This window comes from Phoenix dactylifera, chromosome 4, assembly GCF_009389715.1.
Source record: "Phoenix dactylifera cultivar Barhee BC4 chromosome 4, palm_55x_up_171113_PBpolish2nd_filt_p, whole genome shotgun sequence".
In the NCBI taxonomy this organism is placed as follows: Eukaryota; Viridiplantae; Streptophyta; class Magnoliopsida; order Arecales; family Arecaceae; genus Phoenix; species Phoenix dactylifera.
Genome location: NC_052395.1, coordinates 32,911,337 through 32,936,219, shown reverse-complemented (window position 1 = coordinate 32,936,219; position 24,883 = coordinate 32,911,337). Strand labels below are relative to the sequence as shown.

The 24,883-nt window shown below is 37.9% G+C and overlaps 1 protein-coding gene across 1 annotated transcript; it reads left to right on the top strand.

Annotated features, from left to right (window-relative positions):
* Positions 1 to 23,870, top strand: LOC103720077 (protein LEO1 homolog). Its single transcript, XM_039126290.1, has 12 exons — positions 1 to 99; positions 12,129 to 12,442; positions 13,064 to 13,175; positions 14,001 to 14,183; positions 14,818 to 14,994; positions 17,234 to 17,365; positions 17,556 to 17,735; positions 20,033 to 20,161; positions 20,933 to 21,052; positions 21,153 to 21,389; positions 23,157 to 23,303; positions 23,625 to 23,870. The coding sequence occupies exons 1-11, from the start codon at positions 1 to 3 to the stop codon at positions 23,286 to 23,288; spliced, it is 1,815 nt and encodes a 604-aa protein (XP_038982218.1). The 3' UTR covers positions 23,289 to 23,303; positions 23,625 to 23,870.
* Positions 23,871 to 24,883: the final 1,013 nt, after the last annotated feature.

The window sequence follows — 24,883 nt, the reverse complement described above, 5'->3', positions numbered from 1 at the left end:
ATGATGCAGAAGCTCTTCGGCGATCAGTCTGAGGACGCGAAGGAAGAAGACGTCACTTCCGAGCACAAGGCCGCCGCCAACCGCTCCGGCAACCGTTCGGTATCTATCTCAATCCATGAAAAAATCCGAACGTTCTGATAATTTTGGTCTTTTCTTTGGTTTTTCTTACATTTCTTAATGTTTCGGGCTTGATTTCGGGTATCTGAAGTGAATGAATGATCCGATCTTTTATATGTTCATCAAAAGAGCTAATTTTTTCGTGCCCGAGTTAGGGTTTTAGGTAGTGACGTGAATTTTTCCGTTAATATTTATAAGATGACTTACTGCCTGTGTTCGCTGTATCATTGATGTCAATGTACGAAGATCTCTTGAACCTCTGTTTGCATCTTGAGTGAGACATTAATATTATTTTCGTTGTTTTCTGAATGAAAGTTTACATTCTTAGGAATTACATAATGCAGGACAGCAGAAAATTCGAAAAATTTGGGGCCGGTTTGTTATTGCCTTCGCTTTCTGTTTTTGTTATCAAGAAGGAAAATGAACAAGACTGAACAATACGTGACATGTCTGATGGAACTATTTTGTCTTTTGAAATTGTTGGTAAAATCTTTAGAGCTTCTGATGGTTTATTGCTTTCAAAAAAAGTGAGGATAAAAGAAAGGAATAGCAGAAGTTTTGCAAAAATGCTATTTTAACGTCCGTCTCCATATGGTATTTCACTTACTTGCAGAGAAACAAAAACACAAAAACAATATCGATGCCAAGGAGGTCTATGCTTATGGGTATCAATGCCAAGGAGGCCTATGCTTATGGGTATCGATGCCAAGGAGGCCTATGCTTATGCCTCCAATTCTATTCAGGAAAGCAGCAGCAGTGCTTACTATCTATATTATCGCCTTAATTCCATGAAGCTAAGGAATAAAACCTATTTTAGAAAAAATATCACACCAACTTACTTTTGATCCTTTCACAAGAAAAATCAATTCTGCTGTTCAAGCCATTTGTTATTTGACTTTTCTCCAATTAAAGAAACTTTGCAAATGATCAAGCAACTTAGAGCTTTGGTTTGGAAGACTGTGCTCATGAAGATCAGATGATAGAGCGACTGGGAGAGCTGCAAAAATTTTATGAGGAAAAAGGACATGAAAAGACACATAGGAAATGGCTAATTGCTGCTTTTTATTGGTCCTGCCATTATGTCCATTTGGAACTCCAGAATTCTACAGGGCTAGGTCCTAGCTATTCATTTAGGGTTTACTTGTTGAGATTGTGTGTTTTGATGGTGTACAAGATGATTTTTTTTCCAGGAGCAAAAACTATAAGGTTTTATAAAGATACAATTTTTGAAATAGAGGACTCAAGCTTTTAGCTAGCAAGCAAGACAAATAGAATCCTTTGAGTAGTATTTGAACGTTATAGTTTGGTTATTGGTTGTTTGGAATCTTGATCACAACATGTAGTGCTTTGTGGTGGCTATGAAGAGCTTACAAGCAAATTTTGCACGTAGGGTGTTACTTAGGGTTTGCAACCTTATCGTACCGGTACCGCCCGGGACTGGTACAGTACAATCTTTCAAAATGGTTCACACCGGTAGGGAAGAAGAAGAGGAAGAAAAGAAAATAAGAGGAAGAAAGAAGAGGAAGAAGAAGAGAAAGAGGAGAAGAAGAAGAAGAGTACCAGTTTGCACCAGGCCTCGGGCCAACTCCCTTCCGAGCACCCCGACGAGGATCACCCCCCTTGCTCGCGGTTTCTTTTCTTTCCTTGCTTGTGGGAGAAGGAGGGAAAGAGAGGAGAAGAGAGGAGGAGAGAGGGGAAGAAAGGAGAAGGAAGGAAAGAACGTCCGGAAAGAAGGAAGAAGAGAAGGAAAAAAAAAGAAAAGAAAAAAAAGGGAGCGCCCGCACGGGCATAAGCGGGGAATCGCGTACCTAGCTCGCGCCCGCACGTGATTTCATGCACAGAGAACCGCGCCCGCGCTTGGTTCTCCGATCGGGGCAGCGAGCCGATGCAGGGTGGCCCACGTGGGCCATTTAATGCCGAGAAGGGCAGCGAGCCCACGCGGGGCGCCCGCGCGGTACCGGTTTGATTTGGTACGATACCAATACCGGTGCCCACCGGTACGTTGGTACGGTCGGTATGGTAGTTACTTCTTTGCAGCTACACAAGGTTTTAAATGTTGAGATATTAGTTATCCTAGTAAATAATTGATATACCAAGATCTTGTTTTATCTCTACTGAGATGGAACGTGGAAAAATTTTTATAAACATCCAAAAAATCTAATATCTCAGCCAATATGGAAATGCTTCAGGTTTCCATTATGCACATATGAAAAGTTCATTAGACACACAAATGCTAATTTGGCAGTTTCATGATCAACCACCCTCGTGTACGGCGGCAGATTTTACAAGTGACACCAACTCCCATTTGCCCCAAGACAAGAAAACACTTCTTGTGCACATAACGAAAGCTCGATTGCATTACTCAACCAATATATAGGAATTGAGGTATTAATGTCTCAGTCAAGGTTTATCATACTGATACATATTGTTTTGTATTGGGTGTACCGTATCATACCAGTATCGAACTGAAACTCACTACGGAGGGCATACCGAGTCTCGGTACGTCAAATTGATCCTAGTACCGGCCATATCGATACTGTATCAGTATGGCATAAGTACAATGTCCGGTACTGAGACGGCGAACCTTACTCTTAGTTGATATGTAGGAATCTAGGTGTCAAGATCTTAACCTACAAGGTAAAATCAAGACTTAGTATGTACAAAATCAAAGTATTAAGATGTCAACAAGGAATGCCAAATCGGTCGGTTCGAGTTGTACTGAATTGAACCGGTCGGGTACTGGCATGGTTTGAGCTATATAATCAGTTCGCTCCCCTCCCTATCTTAGAAGCATTGAGAGATTGTGAGAGAGCACCCTCCTAGGATCAAAAAAATAGAGAGTGCATGACAGAGTGTTCCTGTTCATGAGCACCATGCCCTCCCTCTCGTTGGTCTACCCCCTTGCCGATAGTAGGTCCCTCCCTCTCCCTCCCCCACCCTCCCTCCCTCGCACGCACTTTGGGTTAGGGTTATAGTTTGCTGAGGCAGCCCTCCCCTTCCTCCCTCCTCCCTCTCTTTTTCTCCCTCCCTCCTTCCCTCTCTCCTTTTCTCCCTCTCCCCCTCCCTATCCCTCTCCTAGAAAAAGAATGAACTAGCCCCCCACTTTTTTTTTTTCGAATTTTCAATTGAAGTCGACAAACCATATACTGACTTTTGTTCAAAATTCGATAATAAAATATAGTTAGAAATGGACCGAAATGGTACGACCGTCCTGCCTACCCATCGATAAGGGTCTTCATCCTAGTTCCATGGACCTTGAATGGTCAGCCAATATAGTAAAAGTAAGGCTTACTATCTTAAGTCCTTGATTTTGATATATGCTCATCAAAAAGGCTCATATAAAATAGTAAATAGTATATTGATATCTTACTATCTTTATCTTTGACGATATATGGGAGGCGGAGGAAACCTCTGTAGCCGAAAAAGAGGGCGGGTCTCTTGTTTCGTTCGATTTGAGACTTCATTTAAAAATCGCAAAAGAAAAAAAGCGTCGGACCCCTGTTTCGAATGAAACAGGAGACCCGTCTTGTTTTCCGGCTATGGATCTGCGGAGCTCGGACGAGCGTCCTTCACACGGCTCGCTAGTGTCCGCCAGCCGGCCTCCACCTTCCTCTCTCCTCTCCCTCTCCCTCTCCCTCTCCCTCGCTCCCCTGCTCGCTCTCTCTTTTTCTCTCGTTCCTTCTTCTTCTCCCCCTCCGGCAAAGGATTTCGTTTTCATTGCCGGAACCGTGCCAGTCAGCTGCCAGGGCGGCTCGGAAAGGCCGAAACAGCCCGGCTCGGGATGGTTCCGCCGACCCTGTGAGGCTTTTACGCTGCTGAGTAAATTTTTTAGTGAGATTTCTGTATTAGCCTAGGGTTTGCTTTAATGCTTTTAGAAACCTATTTCTAGGTTTTTTACCTTTTGTTATCTTGAGGATTAACTATGTTGTTTCAACGTGAAGTCATAAGGGGGTCAATTGGATTTTGTCATTGATTTGATCATGGATAATAAGATTTAGTTTTTCCCATAACTATAAGAATATAATATACAAAAATTGATAATTATTTGCGTAAGCAAATAAGTAAAGAATATCAATCCATGCACAATCCCATAAATGTATAATCTAGCTTTCACTAAGTTTTGAAATACCCAGTGGTTCGGCACGATATTTACTATACCAAGAAGTTCTCGATACGTATGGTATGGTAAGGCTCAGTTTGGCATAGGGAGGCTCATTTCTAGCAAAAACCATCCAAACCGTTCCAAGCCACCCAAACCAAGCGTGGTTCAAGGGGTTCAGAAATGGATTGTAGCCAATTTATCCAGATGAACTCGAATACCTCCCAAACTAAGTGATACCTAGATGCCACTTAGGAAGCAGGTTAAAGGTTGATTTTTCCTTGTTTTCAACTATTTGAAAGTGGAAATAAGAGGAACAGGGGACAAGCTGCTAAAGGTGTTTTCTATTTGGATTTGTCCAATTTAAAAACACTTTTACTAGGTAATTTTCTTCAATGTGTGTGCTTTTTTAATTTCATCAACAATCCGATCACTAATTTGTGACTAATTGGAGAAATTAGGGGAAAAGTCCATCAAATTGAGATTAAATTTTGTTTGATCATCAGATTAATGCCCTAGAGCATAAATGCAAGATCAAAAGTAATAAATTTAGGACTAATTTTAACACATCTTTTAATAATGGATTCCAGGTTACAGGTTATATAGTGTTATGTGATATTTATGCATGTTTAGGTCTTTATACACAAAAAACCTTGACTAACACAATTAACTTGAAATTCATAGCTTATTTCTTAAAATAACATACACTTAGATAGGAAAATATGATTAAACAAAATCCAAAATCAGAGTTTGGAGGCCAAAAATTGCTGTACCAAGGGTGTTTGGGACATATGTATGCCTATCCATTTATATCCTTGCCTTACAATCTTTGATATGGCACATGCCATACCCATCCTTAGTTGATATGCTATCAATCCTCGGTGTTTTGAACCTCGGTTTCGACCGTCATAAGTCCATATATAGCAAGTGAATGAAACAAATGGCATGTGTAGTTGTTCAAGACATTGATATGGTGCTACTCTAACTATCAATCCAATTTCCATTTTATGTAGATTTTTAAGGAAAAGATTTCATGTTTTAACAAATTGTTGTAAATTTAAGAAGATCTGCCTCTTGCTTTTGACTTCATGAACTCTAAAATTTCATTTTATTTACTTTTTAAAAATGTAGATCTTATGATTTTAATTGATCTTAACATGATTAAGCACCTTGCAAGATTAAGTGCTCCAAGCTTATTAATGATAGATAAGTAATTCTAGGTCAAGAAAATTATAAAAGGACTTTCATATGATTTAATGTGTAGTTAACATGTTCAAGTTCTTTTGAACTAAGGGATTGTATCTATCTAGATCTTATGATTTTAATTGATCTTTATCCAAGGATGCGATCCATGCTATTTAGGGCCATTTATTTCAGAACTTACTCGGGTTGGATGATCTAGATTGTAAGATCCAAATTGCGATTGAAAAGATTTTAACAATAGTGGAAATTAACACCGAATATCATAATTATTACCATGATTATTGTCCTTATTAAGGTCAGCAGAACTGTCTGGAACCGGACGGTTCTGACCGTTCTGAGTCATTCCAGTGGCTCACCAGTACGGTTCCGACAATGAAAACGAAATTCATTGCTGGAGCCAGAGGAGAAGAAAAAAGAGAGTGAGCAGAGGAGGGAGAGAGAGAAAGAGGTCGAAACACTGGCGGAGGGCCGGCGGAGGCCGCGGCCAGTTTTTCTATTTCGAACAAAACAAGGGTCCGGCCGCGGCCTTCGCCGGCATCTGCCACCCTCTGCTAGCCTCCCTCCCTCTCCTCCCCCCTCTCTCTCTTTTTTCCTTCTCTCATATGGTACCATGCCCTTTGTCAGGCCGTGCCAGGCCTGTACCGACTCGTGCTGCCAGAGAACCGGTATGGTGCCCGGTACCGGTTCCTCCAACCTTGGTCCTTATCATCATTATCATTATTATTTTCTACTTGTTTTTATTACTAATCTATATCTATGACCAAATTTTTTGTGATTAGTTTGGTTGCTGTTTTTGTATACAGAAACACGAGAAGCAATTGATACATGGAATATAGTAGTTCCCTTTAGTGTACTGGGTACCAAAGGATTTAATCAAGGTACGCTGAACTGGTACCGGTAGGTGTACCAGTCGCCTACCGGACCGGTTCGAGATCGGTTTGTACCAGAACCGGTCCGGTATGAACAGGTTTCTTTTTTTTCGGTTCTCGTTCGTGCACAGACGCGGGTAAAAAAAAGGCCATTTATGACCCATGCGGGGCAGCGCGCCTGCGCGGGGCAATTCCCAGCGCGGGGAATCGTGCCCGCGTGCCGTGGAATTGCGCCGTGCGTGGAAACGCGCAGGGGAAACTGCGAGCGGGCGCGCGGCCCCGCGCCCGCACGGGGCAATCTGCCCCGAGGGAAGGGCCATGTGCTCTGCACCATAGCGCGTGCGCACTGTAGTTAAAAAAAAATCGGTACCAGTGCGAAACGGCTTTCGCACCGGTACGGACTGGTACGAGACCGGTACACATGTGTATCGGTCAGTATTAGCCCGAAAACAACTGAAACCGGTATCCACATTGTCCAGATACCGGTTCCATACCGGACCGATCTGTACCGGGCCGAACCGGCCGATAAGGACCGGTTCGACAAACCATGGATTCAATGAATACATATAAATGCATTTATAACAATTTCTCCATTGGATGTGCAATAAAATTATGGATTTAGATAAGATCAACCCTTGCTCCAATCTAGTTGCACAATATAACCAATTGAATGATAGTTGCATGAAACATAATCTGCTAAACTATCTATGCTTAGAGCTTAGGTGTTAATGGAACAAGAAATGAACTATCGGTAATTTATACAAATAATTTGAGTTTATATACAACTTAATGGTTGTTCCAAACAATTTGTCATTAATGCAGCAGGATCTTCAATGATTGCTTTGCAAGATCTCTCATACTAACCTAATGGTGTTCCAATTTTGGTGTTCAATAACAAAAATTCAACCAAATATAAAATCAAGATTGTGCTTTGCACCTATGGTTCTTCAATGGCTTTGAAGAATTTATGCTATGCAGTTGACCATTATTTGGCTAGCTAAATGGCTTATATACTGAAGAGATTTTTAAATACACAAACCCACTGGCAATTTAAGTGCATTTTGAACATAAGTTGGCACATAAAGTGGTGTATTCTAAGCATATGGGGGTTTTAGGATGCAAGCATGGAGAACTTCACCCAACCAAAACTTTCCATAGTTTTATGTGTGCATGTGTATAAATGTTATCAAAAAATAACATTTTGACCTTTGAAAAGGGCCATGTTATTTAACTACTTAAGTCTATGCATTATGAACTAAACTTTATTTAGAAAAGTATTATTTTTTCATTGCCACCAATATCATGTTTAGTATCTATAAAGGCCACCAATATCAATTTTCCTTCAAAAAGATATAATCTAATTTCTATCTTATTTCTTATCTCATGCCTATTCTTAGAGAAATATTAACACAAGGAGGGGTTTTAGTATTTGAAATGGGAACTTGTACAAATATGCCAAATATAATTTGATATAGTCTCTTTTTCCATTTCCAAACTCATGCCTGTATAAATTGTGATAAATTTAGGAGCCTTTTAATTGACTGCAACTAGTTATTAGTATTTAGAGCTACAAGTGGGTTAGATTTTTTTTTATAAAGATTCAAGTCCTTATATATTTGAATTTGATATCTAGATCCAACCCAACTCACTTTCAAATTTGATGGGTTGGTATTTTTGTTTAAAATAAGGTCCAACAGGGAAAAAGGATTAAGTTGGGTTGATCTACATCGAAATTTGATGCCATATATTGCGGTTGGATGAAGATTGGAATCAGTGTCAAAAGGTAGATTAGTAAGCATCGAAAGTTGTATAATATTTTAACTACTAGCAAAAATTAGTTAGATTGTATAAAATTCCCATCTAAGCATCGAAAGGTAATGCATATGCATTATAACTAGCTATCGTGGAAAGATAATTGCACCATTTTTTATATGACTATCTTGGTGAAACACCACTTATTAATACAAATATATTATCTAGGTATATATGTACATTTTAAATATTTAATAATTAATCTAGATACTTATATATATGGGTTTGATTTGGGGGATGTCAGGTCAGGTTGGATAGTGGGTTGGTCAAAAGTGGAAGATTTAGTCCAAACCCCATGTAACTGGGCTTTGGATTTAAAACCCATTATGATCCCATCATTTGTGTGGGTTGGGTTTGGGTTAGGGTTAGATCTTGGAGAGGCTCAAAATAAGTTTGCATCCTTAGATGTAGATAGTAGTGGCAGTATGCTCGCAAATCCCTTCGCCATTCTCGTAGCCCATCCCCTCTTAGCTAACTATAACCAGGACCATCTGGCCTGTCCAAAATATTGGGATTCGCCTTTATGCTCCTCATTCACTACTATTCCTATTTAGGACCACCTTTGATGTTGTCCCAAGCTTTTATACGCCTTTCCTCACAACTTCTGTTGAGATAACTTTAAAAAAATTTCTCCTTTTTCTGCAAGTTTTGAAACAAATTCTCCTTACCTAGAACCCCCTCAGTTCTTCATTGTGCATAGTGCATACCCTTACTATATAAATTGATTTTCCATCACTTTGTCCTTATTTGTGCAACTTTTATAGCTCCTTTAATAATTTCTTTTCTCAATCTACTGTTTCTCATTTTGAATAGTTATTTAATTATCATTTGCCCTATCGGTTAATTTCTTTTGGTGCAAAGAAACATGGTGTGGATACCACCATTAGGGCTTGAATGGACCTGTACCAAGTGGAGAGGTGTAGCGACTAGCTAAGATAAGGTTGGTCATCTATCCTTTTTTATTAAGAAATATGGTGGGGACACCACCACGGCACCACTAGAGTTCAAAACTAAACCTCTCCCAAGTTGAGAGGGGTGCCATTTAGCTAAACATGTTGGCTTGACTCTCATAGCTAATGGTTCTCTTTAATTTGACTTGAACATCTCTTTCATATCTTATGCCCATGATCATTACTTCAAGCATGTTTCTTTGCCATATCAATTCTTTTTTATCTCTTGTAGACCTCTCTTTATGCCACACTTGTCTAGATCTTGCATGAATTCTCTCTTTTTATCTCTCTCTCTCTCTCTAAGTCTACCTCCCACCCCTGCCCCATATTTGCTTCACCCAATCTATTAATGTATGATTCTTTTTTAGTTATTTCTTATAACTATTTTCAAGATGTTTGCAATGTCATAATTCAGTTGGAGTAGATCTTATTAATGCACACCAAGTTTCCTTACCAAATATAGATATTGACTCTAACTACTTATGTAAATGAATTAAATGTTGTTAAAAGCTAAAATTTACAACTAAAATGGAAAATAGTTGATCATGAAGTTTTATGATGAAATTGTTGTTGAGGATTTATTAGTAAAACTATCATTGCCAACTTATCATTATCTTGTGATCCATGCATGGTTTGCAGTACCAGATCATATCGGACATACAGCTCATTTTATGGCAAATCAATACTTGGTATGCCCTTTGTACCAAGTGTCGATACCAAGAATAAGACTATATCGGCATTTAGGTCCTATGAAACTTGGATCTGTAACAAAAATCATACATTTAGGATTTATATGGCCCTCAAAATTCATATTGGATACTTAGATTATAATCAATATAGATTTTAAGATCCAGATTGGGATCGTAGGATCTGGTTGTGCATAGTATGATCCAAGGATTGCAGAATGGGTACCGACAAGCATTCTGGTCAGCGATCGGTATGGTATAGTATTGGTCCATACATACGAAACCGTGGTGTACCTGAACCACGAGGAGGGAGAGGGCCAAAGATGAAGAAAGAAAGGGAGGGAGAGGGAGAGAAGGAAGAGGAAGAAGAAGAGGGAGAGAGGGAGGGAGAGAGAGAGGGCTCATTGCTGTCATCATCGGTGTCGCGATCTTTGTCCAGGGAGGATCGGGTCTTGAATCGAGAGGATTGGGGCCATCATCTAGCCCCAAGTACCCTAGAAATCCTAAAATTCTGCCAAAACTAGCTATTAGGGCTTGAATCAGGAGGATCGGGGTGGCAATAAGAAGGATCAAATGGAAATGGAGAGAGAGAGAGGATATCGGATTTGCGAAAGAGAATGAGGGGGATTAGAGAGCAAGGTTCGCCATCTCGATACCGGACTCCGTACCGGTGCTACACTAGTACAGTGTCGGTATGGTATAATATGAAATTTTTTTAGCGTACCGAGTGTCGGTACACCACCCATACCATTTACCGGTACAATACAGTATGATACGCCCTGTACTGTCCGGTTTGGACCAGTACGGCGTACCATATTGGAGAGGGAGGGAGGGAGCGAGGGATGGAGGGTGGGGGGGGAGAGGGAGATAAGAAAATGAGGAGGCAAGAGGGGGGAGAGAGTGGAGACGAGGGTTTTGAAGCATGAGGGGGCATAGGGAGAGAGATTGGTAGAGGGGGCACTTTAGGGGTATAATAAGTTAGGATGAGGGTTAGGAGTGGGCAAAACTGGATCGAGCTCGAACCGGGTCGAGCTCGAGCCGGGCTCCTTTTTCGTGGATCTATAACTTGAGCTCAAATCCCTTCGGGTCCCAATAGCTCTTAAATTGGCCCATGCCTATTTCTAATTAGTCCAATAGCCAGAATCCACCATTTCAGAAAAAGTCCTTGAATCATGCCGATAACCGATCAGTCCGGTTCAGTATAATCCGAACCAGCTGATTCGGCACAGTTCGACAATTCTTAGTATGATCCTTTGGATATAAGATCCAAACTTAGATCATGTTTTTATCTTTTAAGATCAATTAATGTTTTTTTTTTGCTTTTACAATGACCAATTCATCATTAATAAACTTCCAAAACATCAAATCAATCTCCTTTAAAATTTCGATTATTAAGAGTAAAAGAAATAGATTTAGTTGTTTAGTAGCTAAGACTAGGAGTTATCTCTTATATCGTTTCTAATAATTTGATTCCTGCTAAAATATCTTTGTACTTCAAAGGAGAATTGTGTTCAATAAGCCTATGTTAATATACATTTTATTGGGCAAATAACTCATGTGAGTGACGATTTTCTATTGGACTTATATGGTGAAATTAAAACTATATTAATTAATTAAAATAGAGATTGTTTCTATGACCTGATAGGTATAAAATTATGGTTGTTAGAAATTGAATTTCTTATGTACTTATATGATGGTTTCATACTTATTATTTGTTGAAATCACAATTTAATTATGCTTCTTACCTTTCATGTTGTTTCAACCCTATTTCTTATGTTTAAAAGAAATCATAAAGAATCGTACGATTTACGATCCAATTTGAATGGACTGCTTCTATGATTTATGACACAATCCCAATCGTAACAACATTGACCAAAGTCACCAAACTATTCGCCATTAGAATGCTTTCATCCTAAATAGATTAAGACACTTTGATGCTGGTCAATCATCTCTTATCATAAAAATATATATGTACGCATATTCACAACTTCAAGACATTTATTAATTTTGTACAATATATTAACTTTAAGAAACTACATGATGAAAAGTTTAAAAAACAAGCTCTAAAGGAATGCAAATGATCCTTCAAGAGGATTTTCTTGAATGCCAAATGAGTCTGGATTGCATTTGAGCTGAAATGCAATTATATACTTTATGCTACCCACTGTACTGATTTGCATTTGGACCTGGTTTTCTTATTTAGGTAATTATGATTTCATCAGTGTTGAACTGGTTATTCTACCATTACATCTATTATGAATTTTATAATCTTTTTAATGTTGGAGCATTTAGTACTGTAATCTATGACTTATGAGAGCAAAGCTTTTTTTAATTTTATTTTATATATTAAACACATATTCTGATCTAATTCTTGTTCTTGTTTTTTTCTCAGGGTGATAGGGAAGGTGAAGTTGAGGGGCAAGGAAAAGTTGCTGTGGAAACTGAATCTGAACCACATGATTTGGATGTTGACCAGGGAAAGAATGAAGGGGGAAGGATTCAAAAGTCCCCAGAACGAGAAATTAGCCATCAAAGGGTGGAGAATAAGGGAAAAGATACTGAAAGTGAAGGGAAAGGGTATGAGCAAAGAGTAGTTAGAAGCAGAAGACAAGTAGTAGTTGCAAGTGAACCAGAGGGATCTGAGAATAATCATGATGCTGATCATAATAGTAAATATGCAGATGTTGATCAAGCTATGAAGCCAGGGTAAATTTCTATTCATCGTGCATTTTTCCTGGCACAACATATTTGTATCTTTATGTGTCCATGATTATATGTAAATTGTGATTAAAAGAAAGAAAATAGCTAGATGATTGCTTAGAAAATCTATTAACACAAGCACAAGTCTGATTTAATTGGACTCTGGAGTTAAAAGTTTACTGTTGCACTCATCAGCAAGGGCAAAATAGTGAAAATTGAATTGTCTACAAGTTCATAGACCAACCTGTTCTTACACTCACACTTTTTGGGCAAAGTCCTACTGCCAAATCCCATCAAGGTGCCCTATAAGCTGGTGGAGGTAAAAGAAGTTGCAATTTGTGTTGGGGTGTTCTAGGGTCCTGTTTTCAGTGTTCGTCTCCAACCTCTGAGGCTTGACTACTACCCCGCACCCCCTGGTTCTGTCTTTCTGTAATTTGGACTTGGGATGGTTATGGATTGTTTTCTTTGCTTTGGTTAAGACTGTGTTGCTAGGATGATATCAGCTGAAATCCTTTTTCATACATTTGCTTGAAGGTTTTATCTTCTTTAATTATATATTTTGTTGACTTCTTATTGAAGCTTTATCTTTAAAACTAAAAAAGCGTGTCCTCTCTTACTTTGCACCAGGTCAAAAGATGAGAAAAAGGACCAAAAAGTTGTTCGTGATGTTTTTAGGGATTCTGATGAAGAAGAACCTGCTGAGTATGGCGCTCAAAATGAAATTGGGCAAGATTCACATGTGAGACTGGGACATAGAGTTCTTGTTGTGTTTTATCTGAAAAGGAATGCTGTTATCTTAGTTACACTGGACATCATGCTCTTTATTTATATTTGCAAAATTAAAATAGGTTATCGTTTATAGGAGTTCTTTTTAACCTATGCAGCCATGCATAAATTTTGATATCAACACATAGATTAGATTGCTGGATGCAGGTTCATGGCATACCAAATTTTCTGGCTTGTATTTGTGGCTGTGGAGTGAAAGATGTATGATGATTCAGTTGTTAGCTTAAAAAAAGATTATAACATTATGAACACAGGCAATAGAACTAGAAGATGTAGAGTACGAAACTAGTATACCTGCAGCCTGGAGGAAGTGGTAGGGGCACCAAAAAGGATACCTGGATGGAATCTGCAGGAAATGACTTGAGAACATCTCTATTAAGAAGGATTGTGAATGTAGAAAACAATGAGTACGCACATGAACTCAAACTCTATGGGGACTGATATTTTATTTATATAGGCAAATAAAAGAACTAGGATATTATTACTACTTCTTATGGAATCAATAAGTGGAGATAGCTACTTATCTGTTAAAGTAAGTCCGTTGAAGGACTATGAGGTGTGTTTAACTGCTCTCTGCAATTAACTTACCGAGAAAAAGCTTACATAAGATTTCCTAGGAATTCAGTAAGTGCTTATGAAGATCAATTTCTTTCATATCCCTTTTTCCCCTCTGGCATTTAACACATTATTCATGATTTGCTCTGCATGAAAATTTATTTGCTTTTGCTGGCTTAATTTTTTTTCCTAGTAAAAATATTTTGGTATTCTCTTCTCATAGAGATCACTTATGGAGGAGGAAGGTAGCTATGCCAAAGGATCGGGACTAGAGGAGATAGTACCGGATGATGAAGTGCAGAACAAGTCAGGATATGAGAATCTTGGAAAAAAACCAGGAAAAGCTGTCGGTCCACCATTGGAATTGGAAATTCCGCTGCATCGCCCACCAGGACAGCCTGACAGGGTGAGACTTTATCTTCTGGTTTCCTCTCAATGACAGAATACACTTTTCTATGCATCTTTTTCTATGTTATCCAACATCTGAACTGTAACTTAAGGGATCATTACTAAGTAATCTGCAGTAGACTTGTTTGCCCAATTTAAACATGGATATGTATTGGGTTTACGCTTAATGCCTTTTTTAACTTTTTGTCTATTCCTGTTCTAAGTGGTCTTGACAAATCTCAAGAAGCATGTCTGTATTAGTACCATGCAACTTTTTCTGACTCATGAGTTATCTTGCACAGAGGCGTAAATTATTGGACATTCATCATCCATTTTATTGTAAGCTCATTTCTTTATTCAACACATTTTCTGCGAAGTGTTATCTGTTCAGCCTTATATTTCTAATGCATTCAAAATAGTGGACGACATTCATGACTTTGCCTCTACTACATACAGTCATTTCGTATAACTGGAAATTACTATTTTGTCATTCTGGAAAACATAAAGGCACATCTGCTTCTTTATTTTATCTGAAAGACTGCTTTGTTGCAGAACCTGTAGCTCAATCTGCTCTATGAGCTCGATGATCCTTCTCAGATCTTCTAACATTGACTGATAAGTTCTTACCTCTAAGAAATATTCTTTTCTTGCAGATGAACATGATCAAAGTAACTAATATCATGGGCATTGATCCAAAACCTTTTGATCCTAAAACATATGTAGAAGGGGACGCATTTGTGACTGATAAATCTGGGGCTAAGAAACGTATACACCTAGAGGATAATATTGTACGCTGGAGAGCTGTCCAGAAACCCGATGGCACTACCTCTGTAAGTGAAGGCCTACTGAATCACAATAATTATACCTTTCATATATTTAATCACAGTTATTTTTTAATGTGTTATATTTTCTTTTGTTATGCATATCTTGATTTTTATCAGTGCATTTGGTTTCATATCTCTATATGCCAATTGGCTGCAAGAACATGGAATCTGATTTGACCGTTCAAAAGTTACTTGATTGTGTAATCTGGGGAATGAGTTTCAGTAACTTGGAAAAGGTGCATTTATGGGTGTCTCTAGGGGAACTCTTTTTTTTCTTACAGGTAGTGAACAATTACATCAAAACAAGACAGCCTTGAACAAGTCAGTTGATAATCGTTTTGGAGGTTTATCTTTTTTCTGTTTGTTCTTTTCATTTCCCTTTGCAGGATAGCATGTTAACATATCTTCACTATTTGATTAGCAGATGCCACTTGCATTTTGTTATCCATTCAGAGAAGGGTAATATTAAGATTGTGTCAATTGGCATCCCATAAAGGGTATATTTTATCAAACTTAACATTATTGGATTGTCAGACAATAGGAAAGTTCAAGTGTGTGCTAGTCAGAGTCTCACTGGAGATTGGAGACCTTTGGTGGGCCTTACATGGGTCATTTCTGCATGGAACTTAAGAAGCATTTTTTAGATCCTGTGGTGGATGAACTTTAAGGTGTGTAAGTATGAATGCAGTGTGGATCCAGTGTGAATGTATTGCTTCTGCAATTTCCTTTTTTTTTAATTTTTCCACTGATAATGAAAGTGTCTGAGGTTGATGACTTTGTTCAGTATGAAAAGGGTTCCAGGGATTTGGTTCTATCTTTCAAATGACATCAAATGGATGAGGAGATTTTTCATTTTTGAACTGGTGGAACTGAGTTGCTTTATAATAAAAAGGGGGGAAACTTGTGGATCTGCAAGGTACATTGTCAAACTTCATGATGGATCTGCAGAAGAATGATAGTACGATCTATAAATGGTCTTTTAATGGAATTATATCTCATCATTCTGTTGTAAGGCTTTGTTTGCCTCTAGAGGGGCAAATGCACCCAGGATATTTGAAAGAAGGTTGTTCTGCCTAAAGTTGAGGTTAGTAGTTGGTACAGGAAAAAAGTCCTGCTTACATGTAGATGAGATGAAAGAAATGGTATCTAGATATCATATGGTGTCTTAGCTTATATGGAGAAAGAACCAACGGATCATCTATTTTCTGCCATGCACTGGCTGGACACCTTCTTCAAAGAGTTTTTTTCTTATTAGCTTATTGTAAAATACTTAATTATAATGCTTGTGAAGGACCAGATTGTGGTGGAATGTTTGTGTGGGTTGAAGCCCCTGGCAGAGATTCGGGTAATCTTGTAGCCATGCATCCCACTTTATTTGTAAACTCCGCCTCATTCTGAACTTTCTAGTGGCTATTTTTGTTCTTTTTTGTTTTTTATAACTTATCATCAGATTCTTTTATCCAAACTTGTTAACCATGTCTATCTACACTTCTCCAAATTTGGTTCATTCCCTAACCTTTTCTGGTTAAGCCCAAGGTGTTACATGTTCAGTTTCCTGGTTCGATTATTCGATTTTCTCTGTTAGTAAGATTCATGTTGTATGCTTCTCTATGGGAAAAAAATAATTCAAATTTTCCATCCATTTCATATTCTTTACAACTTGAGATAATTTTAAGGTGCACATAAATTTAGCTACCATCCATGCTGGTTTGTACTGCTTAACTCATTCCATAACAGAGCTGTACAAGCACATGGGACAACTGCATTCGAGTTCTTGGCATGCTGTGATATCCATGTGTGCTAATGAGGGGAAAAGGTTGGCACGGCATGGCACATAAATTGCCAATGGTAGGCCAGCATGGCTCCAGCATGCATACTTAACTTTTGGGTTGCATAAACATTGCATGCCATGCACATATGACATCCCGAGCTTGCTTTTCACAGTTTGGCTTGTGGCAGTTAGATCTTGGGCAAGCTGCCTACCTTTGGTTGAAGCTGTTTGATCCTGAGTGTACATTCTTTCTCCTCTTCTTGTCATATTGTAGTATACTGTGCTAAATGTCATTTTAATATTGTGCCTCAGTTGGATACAGTCTCATTTAGATATGTTTCTTCTAAGTGGTCTCGACAGGGGTTATTTATACAGATGCTATAATTTTATGATTTTAATCTTTAGTTCAAGTATTCAACTGAATCCTTTGTTGATATATATGTGGCTAACATGTTATGCATTTCTTTCTTGGAGTATGAAAGCAATGCACGTTTTGTACGGTGGGAAGATGGAAGTATACAGTTATTAATTGGGAATGAGGTGCTGAATATATCTGTGCATGACTCAGACCATGATCAAACCCACTTGTTTCTTCGGCACGGCAAGGTTATTTTCATGTCTTATATTTTGTGAAATAATTATGCTCCAAGCCTCAAGCAATTTACTTCTTCACATATAGATGATAGATTGATAACTATAATTCTGGATCCATCCTCTGATAATTGAAGTTATTTGCTTCCCATGGTGAAAGTATGTTTGGTAAATTTAAATTGCTTTGTTGTGACTTTTAATGCAGGGAATCTTACAATCTCAAGGAAGGCTGCCCCGCAAGATGAGATTTATGCCATCTTCTTTGTCATCAAAGTCTCACCGTTTACTCAGTGCTATTGTTGAATCACGTCATAAAAAGGTCTACAAAGTGAAAAGTTGTAATTCTGACATTTATACAGAAAGAGAAAAAGAAGAGAAGGAAAGGGTAAGAGATGCTTGCGTCCCATAATTTTATGCTCGATATAGCCCAACATGGCATATAGTCCATTCAAATCCGAGTCCTGTCATTTGAGGAACCACATTTTTACAATATAGCGTGTGCTTTTATTGCCAACCTGGCAAACCCGTGTGAACGGGTTGATACCTATAGTTATGGTACCAAAGTGTGCTCCATCCATTACTTAAGAAGTTGCTTCGCCTATCCAGTATTTGCAACTGAACCTGTCTGACACTGAATAATCAGGTCAAATTCAAGACCTTTTTCATCAATTTCACACTAGCACAATTCAAATTATTTTTATAGACTAGTAGATTGCTTCTGTTAGTGCTTAAACCGGAAAGGTTTAGTCTTTAAATACTATATGCTCTAGATGTAAAGTTTCTGCATTCCCCTGGACATAGTGATATACGGTTAATGTTGAAACCCCTGGGTTCTGTTTGAAACTTGTAGAAGCTAGGTTAATTGATGGAGATGTATCCTGTTGAATCTGATTTTCAATTTTGTAACTGGAAAAGAAATACAGGAGAAAATAAAATGTAGAGAGTAAAAGACAGGGAGTGGCCATGTTGGATGTACTTTACCTTGTTTAGAGGTCAACAGTAGGTCCTACATGTTCAAACATAATTCAGAAGTCTTTTAGGTGTCTTACAATGGTTGCATGCCTTGGAGAGTATAGTTCACATTCTCCTGGATCCCTCTATCCACTTATGGCAGTCCCATGTCCTTGGGTTCTTAGGTTCTGTTTTGGGTCTCCAGATTTAAGAACATGGGGATTTTAATGTTGGTATAGCTACTTTATTCTGTGCTACAGTACTGCTAGCATAAAACCTTTACCAAGTAGAATGATACGAACAGAATAACTGGTATTTAGTGTCTCTATTCATTACAAGAAGATATTTCCAGCCAATGTACTGATAAGTGATAACACTTCATGTTCATCTTGGTGAAGTTTGAGATTATTTTCTGATTAGGGTCATGACTTCTCCTCTCCTTTTCGTGTTTCATCTAGTATGTCGAGATATTCATTATCACTATTCACGACTAGAGTTTGATCTATGGTTTGTATCTTTTTCTGAAGGCATGAAGAAGTTTGATATCATTTGCCTGGCCAAATTGCTTCCATGCCTCTCACTTTTCCCTTAACAGCTACCTTGCACTAACACTCCTGATGGATATTGATTGCTACCAGCTCCTAATTGCATTTTGCATCCTCCTGATTATCCATTGACTATTGCTGTTTGGTAACCCAGCAATTTTGTTAGAATACTGGTAGTATACTAAATTTATATTCTGGAATTGCCTGGCTAGGGAGTGAAATTGTCGCTTTGAAGAATTTAGCAACAAATTTGGCCTAACATGCATCGCATACATCAAACTTTTTTTTTCCTGATTTGGAGATTTCAAGCTTGCAAATACATTGCCTTGCTGGATTGTTTTCTAAGGAGGCCTTTGTATGCAGCATTTGGTCCTAGACATCCTAAAAATTCTGGGTTATTTTTGATTATTTTCTTCACTTATCTTAGTTTTCCTCTCGAAGATTAAATAGGTGCTGTTCTCTGTAGGTAGCTAATGTTTTTCACTCTGATGGCCATTATCTTTTCTGACACCTTACCCTGGTTTCTTTCCGTCAACTTTTCAATTCTTTAATTTGAACCTCTGAATTAACTAGTAATTTCTAGAAAACATGTTTTTCATTAAGAATTCCTGAACTTATCAAGGCTCTATGGTTGCTTATGCTTGGTGATCCTACATAATCTTACAGCAGACGTATTCTGAACGTTCATATTTTCGTGAACCGTTTTCAAATGATTAAAGAACAACCTTCCACGCCCAAAAAAAATTAAATAAAAGGAGCAAGAATTGTGCTCATGTAATATTTTTGGCTTTCTCAGGTTTTGACATGGAAGGTAGTTACATTAATCTCAAATTCTCAATAAACACAACATTCTTAAACACTACTGCTTAACCAGATATCTACAATTCTTTGTTTATTCCTTTTTGACAAATTTATCTTCTTTGATCTAGGTCAGTTAGCTTCTATTAGAATACATGGAAGTATGGAACTTGCATTGCATGGTAGAGTTAAGCTGATTGGTCTCCAACTTGTTCAAAACTATTCCATGCATTGGACCTTTTGCCTGTTAAATTTTGAGCATACATCCAAATATGAGGAAATCTACATGAATAAATATTTCACCACTTAAAATATAAGGTTATTTGATGAATGTTCACTTTTTTAGATGTGCTACATCTTTATACTGAAGAAAAAAAGTCTCTTGCAGGTTGAAGGACAAACAATTAGAACCAATGTACTTCAGAAGAAACATGAAAAAGTGAATCACAAATATCGACAAACTGTGAGCAGAGGACGGCTGCTCTCTCCTGGGTTGTTGGAGGCGGCACTAGATGAGGTTTAATTTCCATTATACTTAATTATATTTTCGGTGTTATATTAGTCACTAAATCACAAAGTTGAATAAAACAGCATGAAACTATTTTAACATTTTCAATAAACTCATACATTGCATGTCACCAGGGATACTTTCAGAAAATTGAGAAAAAATGCTTTTGCATATCTGATTTGTGAATTACATCATAAACTTTTTATATTTTTTTTTTCTTCCACTAATCATATAAAACACATATACTAGTACTTATAATGTCCATGTAATAATAAGGATCTCAACTTTAGACAAAAAAATATGCTGTTTGCAATGAATTGAATTATTGTTGGCATGCTTATTTTATTGTTTATTTCTTATCTTGTTATCACTCTTTTAATCTTCATTCTCGGATGCACCAGGTTTCTGTTTCTTCCATCATTTCTGCTTGTCTTTTTGTTGTGAACAGTGTGCATATGCTAGTAACCTCTTTCTCAACAAAGTGTTGTTCCGTCATTGTCACAGAGCTGGTAAATTTGAGATGCCTATGTGATTATCAGATTCCCTTTTCACTTTTTCTGGTTATCTGAGCTCATTACATATTTCATGGTCTTTGTTTAGTAATTTTTTGTACTTTATTAGGTCCTTATGTCCAGTGATGTTCAGAATTGCCAACCAATGCTCTTTTCCTCTTGCCATTTAAATGCAAAGGATGCACATGACATTTTGGTGAATGAGATTTTTGCAGATGGTAATGTCATGACATTTTATTTACCTGACTCTTATCTTTCTTGACTTCAGGATGATGAGCCTGAAGACTATTACAGTTCTTGCAAGTCAGCTTCAGCTCGTAGTTGTTTTGAGGAAAATACGAAAGGAGAAGCACAGGTTGAGAGATGCATAATTAATGCAAAAAAGAGGGTTAGTTTGCATCTGCTTTTCTTGTTTCCATACACATCTAATTTGCCAGTTCTTTTTTCTACTTCCTAAAGCATGAATGCTTTTTTATATGAATTCGCAGCCAAATATACGGAAAAATCTCACTCGCAAGTCATCCTTGCCCACTGCTCGTCCAGCAAGGCGCCCAGTAGAGGAACATCCAGAGAGTGAGGGAGAGGAATCTGAATATGAAAGCAAAGGCCACAATATTGAGAAATATCCAGCAAATGAGCCAGAACATGAAGGTGAATACAAGGAGAATGAGGCAGACAAAGAAGCTTCTGGTGCAAATTTTGTATCTGAAGAAGATGAAGATAAGGTTATACATATGTTCTCCCTAAACTTGATTTCTTTATATGTTAATTTTTCCTAAGTATGAGAACTTTGTGCCTATTTATTAAACTACCTAACATGTGCAAATCATGAACATGGATGCTTGTCAGTGAGTGCAACTTAATTGGACTAAAAGAAATACTGCTAGATCCACAGCATGGGAAAGGATTTATTATATAGTTAGGAAGGTCACAGTTAGAAATTGGATTAAATTGAGTGATGTTTAAAATTGCACCAGGAGAGCATAAAGTGATGGAGCAGCAATTGATGGTTTGCCATGTATTTTCATGGCTACAAATTGCTTCGCTAAGATGGCTCAGTTTGAGCCAAATGTGCTGAAAAGAGCAGGTAGCTTAAGAAATCTTGGATAGAAGTCATGATCAAGGATTCAAAGAAGCCTTTTAAGAAAAAGTGTGACTGAATTAAGTAATTATATTTGTGGAATAAAGCAGGTTTATGTTCTTGGTAAAGCATTTAAGTTTGTGAACAAATAATATGAATTATTAGTCATCGTATCTCTTTCAGTAAGCCCTATCTATTCTATGTGGAATACCTGGGTAATAAATTTGTTGTTCGGTTTGAAGTTCTTATTGTTATGGGTGTTAAGTTGTGAACGCCCATACTGTGCATGCAATACATCTACAATGTTTCATTTTTCTCATATTTTCTGATCAAGAAATATTAGTTATAGGTCAAGATTCAGAGTTCAAACTTAATCAATTCTAGATCATTCCATAACTTTCAGGATAAAAGTTGTTAATCATACCGTGTTGCCATCACACACCTATGATAATATGGATGAAAGTTGTAAGAAAACAGATAGAAAGCTTGCCTTGACACTAGGCAGCAAAATTAACAAGATTAGCAGCAAGAAAGTGTTTGTTAACTGTTAGAATTTACTTTTGATCAAGGTATGCCATCTCGGTACCGAGCCCCATACCGATGCCACCCTATCACTATGTTGGTATAGTACATTACAGAGCCGGTTCGGCATACCGAGTGTCGATACGCCCTTCATACCATGTACCGGTATTTGGTACATCCCATACCGGTACCAAACCAGTACAATACGGTACACTCCGTACCGTTTGTTTTGGTACGGTATGACATACCATGCTTTTGATAATATCTAAAGTTATTAGCTAGGGTATAAAAATATTGTCTTGAAAATAGGCAGCACTTTAACAAGATTAGTAGCAAGAAAGTGTTCGTTAACTATTGTAATTTACTTTTTGACCAATGTCTCTTCTACTATATAACCGGACTGCTTGGTGAAGCATCTATGAAACTCGATGCTTCACATATCCACAGTACTGTGCATTCACATGCCATACTCTAGTTTTACTTAAGTTGGTTAGAAATTGGATATGCATTTAACAGATGGATGTTGACCAGTAACACTTGTTGATGCTCCAGTTTTCAATTTTATTTTTTACTTTTTGATCAGAACTTAATTCATAAATGAGTTTATATCTGACAGTTGTTTAGTAAATTACCAAAATATTAAATGCTTTTGCTTAACTAAAAGATTACAGATGACAATCTTTAACTGCGATCCCATTCCTATTCAAAATTTTCAAACGTTTGCCATGCATGGCTCATGCGGGTTAGCGGTATACCAATGGGTTGGTCTTATAAAAATTGCGAGGTGCTAATGAAAATTGGCCAGGATATGCATGAACTTCCAACTAAGTGGTCTCATGAACCATTGCCTATATTTGATGCTTTACTGTCCACCTTTGACCTGCTACAGGAGCCAAGGGAAAAGATAAAGGGAACTGGAGGCAACAGTCTGAAGCACAAGGAGATAGATGGAGATTCTCCGCCAAGAAAAAAAACAGCAAATCGTAGGAAGGCAGTTATCTTTGATAGTGATGAAGAGTGAATGGAAAAAGAACTGGTGAGTTCGATCTGCAATATCCCCCATGGCAGAAAGAATAGATGTTGCACCAGCGCACATTTCACCGGACTCATGCATATGAATCAACACCAATAAGCTTTGATCTGCTAGTTTCTCTTTTACTAGTTAATGATCATACTGTGTCCATGTGCCTGATTCCAATCACAGTTCAGGCAAATAAACCTATATTCCATCCACCATCAAACTGCATTTAGGAGCAAAACATCACCTGAACATGTCAATACAATTTATAAAATTTGGAAGAATGTCCATTTCTGTTGCATACAACCTAATCTATTGTTGTTGTGATGCCATGTTCAGCAGTTGGCACTGGGGACGCTAATTGATGCAGGTGCTCTGGGCTCTGGTGAGAGACTCTGAACTTGGTGCAGAGGTTATTGCACAACAAACTGTTTTCACCATTTTTCTGTTATTTTGTTATTTTAATTTTAAGCTATAAAGGGCTGGTCCTTGTCCCTTGAGGAACCTTGTGGGTCTTAAATTTATCTAACATATTTAATGGTTGAATAAATAGTTTACACCTTACCTGGAATAATTATGAACATATTTGAAGTCCAATGTCAGATCCAGCATTTGGTATGACAGCATTTAGCGGGTACATCAAATTGGCCATGTACTTAGTAAGGTGGAGCCTCCACAAGGGTATATCTAGGAGCAGCATGCATTGGTGATTGGTCCAAGCTTTTCTATATCTAGTATTCCTTCAAATATTAGTGCATGCAATTGGTGGTCCAGAGCCTTTCAAATATCTGTAAGTCACTATGAATTACAGGAACCAGTGAGTGGAGTCTTTCATGATGAATTGAGAGTGGATGCTAGGCAAGATGGGTTCAAATTATTTGCTTCTGATCTTGTGGTTCTTTGAAAACAACATGGAGATGTTCGTAGCAGCAGGAACTCAGTACAGACAGGAAGCTGAAAGAGCAGCCACAAATCAGAGTTAGAATCGATAGCTTGACAGCCAATAGAAGCTAAGTGGGAAGAAGCAGAGTCAAGGAAATGACCCCAAAGAATGCCAACAATGCAAATGGATCAACAGGGTCATAGGAAGTCTAGATTGATACTTGGATTTAGTCCTACAGGTTAGTAAAAATGAAAAGGATTTAGATTTTCTACATACATAACCACATGGAAATAGCTGCCAGTGGATTACAAGCAAAAAAGTTGGAAACTTTGGTGAGGTTAGCATGCTTCAGAACCAGAGAAATTCAAAGAACATGACTGGTTCAAGGTCATTTCACATCTTTCTTTTCCCTCCCACACTGGCAAATCAGAAAGAGCTCAAAGCATATGATGCATGTATACCCTATTTTCTCTGGGTGTAAATGTCACCGACGAGGTATTCTGGAGGTTGATGGGGATACAGTGCATTAAATTGAAAGGGTGCAAATCTGGCGGGGCTTGGGATGGTTGTTGGGTCCTGGGTTTTGATAGCACCTATAGGCCTTCTATTTGGCCCACATAACTATTATTGAACACCTGCTATAGCCTCTAGTTTGGTGTGCAACAAGTTAAATTTGTCTTTAACCAGATGGTCTTATATGATATTTCAAATTGTT

Bases quoted from the DNA above. Each gene is read 5' to 3' on its own strand.
- LOC103720077 (XM_039126290.1), top strand. From the start codon at position 1: ATGATGCAGAAGCTCTTCGGCGATCAGTCTGAGGACGCGAAGGAAGAA. The intron at 17,736-20,032 runs GTAAGAGATGCT...AGTCTCTTGCAG, and splicing joins AAAAAGAAGAGAAGGAAAGG to GTTGAAGGACAAACAATTAG. The intron at 21,053-21,152 runs GTTAGTTTGCAT...ATGAATTCGCAG, and splicing joins TAATTAATGCAAAAAAGAGG to CCAAATATACGGAAAAATCT.